Here is a 5,251-nt window from a genome sequence, read left to right as displayed (position 1 = left end):
TATATATATATATATTATATACATTATATTATCAGGCACGTGCTGTCTGTAATTACTCACAGTAGGCAGTTGGTAACCTTTATGCAGGAAAACACACAAAAAATAAGCGAAATACAGGCCCGTGACTGAGTTGAAGGCAGATTTACTTCTGCCTTTATAGCACGTAAAGAAAACATTGTTGTAGGAATGTACACAGCATATCTACTACAGCAGTACTATGTGTAGCTTAAATACTGAGATTGAAAAGCAGGTGTGAATTATGTCTACCTAATCTACAAAACAAATATATTACATTTTATGTATAGTAATCAGAATAACCTTCATGATTTTATTGAATTAGGTACATATTTTGCCATAAAAGGAAAATGTTGCTATCGATCTATTTTATTCAAGGAAGGCACTGACTACCTTGCCTACCTACGTGGCACATCCCTGATATATATATATATATATATATACACACACAAGATCTGATCAATAAATATCTGGACTGTTGCCATAGCAACAAAGCTAAAGCACACAGAATGAAGCTGCTTGGCAAAGATTGACCTTGAACCCTGCTGTGCATGCGCACTAAGTTTGAACATTTTAGCTCACTTTTGCTGTTTACAGCAGTGCTTGGAAGGAAGGTGTGTAGCATGTGATCATCGCATTGACCATGACAGAGAAAGTGGTCATGGTGATACCTGCTCAAAGGTCTATGCAAAGTTGCAAAAAGTGTATAGAGAGGAGTGTATGAGCCGCACACAAGTGTACGAGTGGTTCAGATGTTTCCAAGATGGCCGAAAAAATGTTGATAGTGACAAGCATTCTGGGAGACCTGCAACCAGCAGATGTGTGTGCTGCTGGGAGGAGAAATCTCCAAATCACCGTCCATGAATTATCAGGGGATGTGCAGATTCAGCTGATGAAAAAGACACTCGTGTTTCAGTTGCACAAGATCTCCTTGATTGTGTCGAGAATGAAAACTTTTTGGAAACTTTGCGTAGGCCTCTGAGCAGGTATTGCCAAGCTTTAGCCAAAATTTGATGCAGATTCTCTGCTCAACTTTGTCGTGGTCAATGCAACAATCACACACTACACACCTTCCTTCCAAGAACTGCTGTAAACAGTGGAAGTGAGCTAGAATATTAAAACTTAGAGCACATACACAGCAGAGTTCAAGGTCAATCTGTGCCAAGTGGCTTCACTCTGCATGCATTAGCTTCGTTACTGTGGTAACAGTCTGGATACTTATTGATCAGACCACACATATATGTGTGTGTGTATATATATATATATATATAATTATATCTGAGTGTATGTGTGTCATCATCATAATCTTTTAATGTCCTATCTTCCATGTGTGCATAAATAGAACGGTTGACAGGAGCCAGCCAGGTAAATGTCTACCCCAAGATATATAATCTTTGAACGTTGGGCTTCACAGAGGCAATGACTAGTGACTGAGACCTTTGGTGATATGCCATACCATATGCTTTGGCGATATGTTTTGAGAGGACCCATCAACCCAAGTGAAATTGTAGTTGTGGCCGATGCTGGTGTCACGTAACTAGCACCTGTACCAGTGGCTCATAAAAAGCACCTTTTGAGCATTGGGCCTTGCGGAGGCAATGACAAACGACTGAGACCTTTACCAATATGCTGTGCTTGGGTAGAAGACTCATTGAGCCAAATGAAATCATAGTTGTGGCAGATACTAGTGTCACGCAACTGGCACCATGCCAGTGGCATGGGTGCCATCTCTGAGTGGTTGGCATTAGGAAGCGCATCCAGCCATAGAAACAGTGCCAAATCACATTAGAACCTGGTGTGGCTCTCCAGCTAATCAGTTCCAGTCAAATTGTTTAACCCATGCCAGCATGGAAAATGGGTGTTAAATGATAATAATGGTATATATATATATATATATATATATATATATATATATATATATATATATATATATATATATATATATACATACACACACAAACATAAACATACATACATACAGATATCATCATCATCATCATCATCGTTTAAAGCGGACGTTAAACGATGATGATGATGATGATGATGATATCTGTATGTATGTATGTTTATGTTTGTGTGTGTATATATATATATATATATATATATATATGTACACCATTATTATCATTTAACACCCATTTTCGAAGACGAAGACAAAATAAACTAGCAAAAAATTACTGGATAATTTACTGGATATAGCGTATATATATATACATATATATTATATGTGTGTGTGTGTGTGTGTGTGAAAGAGATTTAACTGCTATTTCCAGCAACTACATAGAAGCACTAATTTCGTTCATGAAATTTGGTGGTGGTGGTGGTGGTGGTGGTGGTGGTAGTGGTCATCGTTGTCATGGTGGTTTACTAAACAATATTAGCCAATCATATCACTGTAAATGTTACACCACACAATAATTTAACTGTTTATTTGTTGGGTTTTTTTTTCTTTTGTTAAACGTTTTTTTCTTTCTTATTCCTTGTTAGGATTCATCCCAGGTGTCTGCTGCAAAGGACATTTTTGGAGGATGTCTCACTCTGGATTTGATCACTGAACGTTTTGGTTCAATAAGCAACGAATTACAGGAACTGAATTTACCCAATTCTAGTATACGTACAGTAGTGCTTGGCTTTGCTGATACCCTATGTAACTTGACCAGGTGACCTCTTCACCATACATACACACATATACACACACACACACACACACAAAATTCTTCACTTGATGTTAAAACTCTTTTATCTTATTCTATTCTGTTTACCATTATCAACATCATCATAATTGCCATCATTGCCTTCACATTTATCATCATTATCACCACAATCATCATCACCCTATCACAAACAGCATCACTTTCAATACTAACACACACACACACACACACACACATGAGGTTATGGTTTTGTTCCATCTGATGGATTCCGTAGCGTATATGGAAACTAAGGCTTGGTTTTAGTCTTAGAAATAGGAGAGAACAAGGCTTGGGAGTTCTGCAATGCAAATGGTTTGATGATTTACTGCACTGATTTCAAGAAACCAACCAGTCGCCTGATCACCTATCAATCTGGTGGCCACACAAACTTGATAATATGCTCAGTAGTAAACAGGATTGACAGATAATTGTAAATGTAAAGTCCTTCTCTCATGAAGAATTTACACCCCCAAAATAGGTTAGTGGTTAGCAACTTCAGACTTAGAACTAAAAGGACTCAGAGACAAAATAACCAGTCTAGACAAAGGAAGTTATGGGAGCTTAAAGATCCAGTGAATAGTGAGAAATTTAGACAATTACTTGTTGAAACATCTTTAACAGGATGGTTGGTTGAAGAATTTAGCTGGTTTGAGTTCCAATATACTGTATGTATGTAGATAAAGGAAGAATGAGAAAACCAGGTAGGATTAAATGCAACAATTTATTCGACCTATTAAAGAGCATTAACACAACAAAATTGTTGAAATACATTTTGACTGATACTGTCAGAAAATATACATATTAGTTTCTCATGCAGCTGTTACTTGGATAGAACAAGAAAACAAATATGTAACATGGCTTCTGCTAGAAGACAGGAACAGATTTAACACGTCAAGGTTACCTGAGGCTACCTACGAAATAAACTTCCTCTCTGCTGAGATCTGAACTCAACCACCTATCCCACCTCACTGAAGAATAGCAGAAAAGGTTCCTCCTTATAAAGCTGATGGTAGGCTCCAGTGTACTAACATAGAGTTGCCTGTGCTCAACTGGTCTGTCACATTATGGGATGAGAGCCCATATAAAGCCAGAAGAACTCAATCAATGTATAACACATTACATGACCAGGTCATGTGACCACTTGTAGAAAACCAGTGTAATGAGCCAAAATGAGGGTATCTAAGCCTAATCGGTTGAATGATAATCATGTCTCTGCTACACAGTGGTTGATAAGGAGAAACAGACGTATAACATAGTGAATAGCTTGAAGTTCCTGTGGGACAGCCTACTGAGGGCTACAGATCAAATTTGTGGCTGGTGCAGTTCCAGCCAGACCAAATGTGACTTGGTGACGGAACAGTGAAGTAGACAGAGTCATAAAAACAAAGAGCCAAGTTTGGAAATACTGAAAAAATGGGGCAGCAGAGAATTCTATTAGGCTGCCAGGAGAGAAAATAGGTGACAGTTTTACTTAGCAAAGGGAAAAGCAGAAAGTAAGAGGTTTGTTAATGTGAAGCATGATGATCAGAGATATGCCATGTTCAGGATTGCATGACAGGACAGAGAATCAGAGAACCAAGATGTTGTGGGAGAGAAGAAGTGTGAACGAATGAATAAAGGTAGGCTTGCACTTAGTAATTCTGTAAAAGAAAGAGGCATGGACGTGGTACTATGAAAGGTATGTATGGGCGCAAAACAGTTTTCCCAATGTGAACCCAACAGAAGAACCAGCCATTGTAGTAGACAGCAGTATGTTAGATAAAGCAATTAAGGATATGAAGGCAGAGAAAGTCCCTGCTCCATCAGGAATTACTGTTGGAATGCTTAAAATATCTGGCAGAGTAGGATAAGGTCTAATCATAGTGTTAATCAGATTGTACAAGAAATTGTTATACCCTTACAGTCTGTGGTAGGTATAAAAAACGATGTTCAGGAACAATAATAATTTATTGGCATCGAAGGTTTTAGGCTTTTCCCATATCGAAGTTCGATAAGCTGAAAAAATTTTTTATAGCTTATCATTAGCAACTTGAGCTGCTACAAATGCAAATAAAAATCCAAATTAAAGGAGTGGAGCAAGTAAAATCCAGCCTACATGTTTCTAAGCTAGCAGATCCTCTGATGTATTAATTACCCAAATAGGGGTACTCAGCTAGCTGCTCATCAGACTGAAGATACCTTAATTATATGAAGGTTACACTGTCATTAAGGGATCATAAGTTGTAACCTTCATATAATTAAGGTACCTTTGGCCTGATGAGGAGCTAGCTGAGTACCCCTCATTGAAGAATTATTGCATCAGGGGATCTACTTGCTAGGAAACATACGTAGCCTGAACTTTAGCTGTTCTACTCCCTCAATTTGGATATATATATATTCTTGTTTCAGTCATTTGACTACAGCCATGCTGGAGCACCACCTTTAGTTGAACAAATCAACCCTGGCATTTATTCTTTGTAAGACTAGTACTAAGTTACAGATATTGTAATCACACTTACACACACACACACACACACACATACATACATATATATATATATATA

General features: G+C 37.8%; 1 protein-coding gene across 1 annotated transcript in view; it reads left to right on the top strand.

The window, feature by feature from the left end:
• The window catches only part of LOC106884215 (leucine-rich repeat-containing protein 9), a 122,376-nt gene that overhangs the window by 90,743 nt on the left and 26,382 nt on the right, over positions 1-5,251 (top strand). Inside the window, exon 25 of the mRNA XM_014935467.2 lies at positions 2,503-2,675. Coding sequence (XP_014790953.1) covers positions 2,503-2,675 — 173 coding nt within the window. The remainder of the gene's footprint in view (positions 1-2,502; positions 2,676-5,251) is intronic.

Source organism: Octopus bimaculoides, chromosome 9 (genome assembly GCF_001194135.2).
Source record: "Octopus bimaculoides isolate UCB-OBI-ISO-001 chromosome 9, ASM119413v2, whole genome shotgun sequence".
NCBI classification, from domain to species: domain Eukaryota; kingdom Metazoa; phylum Mollusca; class Cephalopoda; order Octopoda; family Octopodidae; genus Octopus; species Octopus bimaculoides.
The sequence above is the reverse complement of the archived record's forward strand: the minus strand, read 5'-3'. Positions and strand labels throughout refer to the sequence as shown.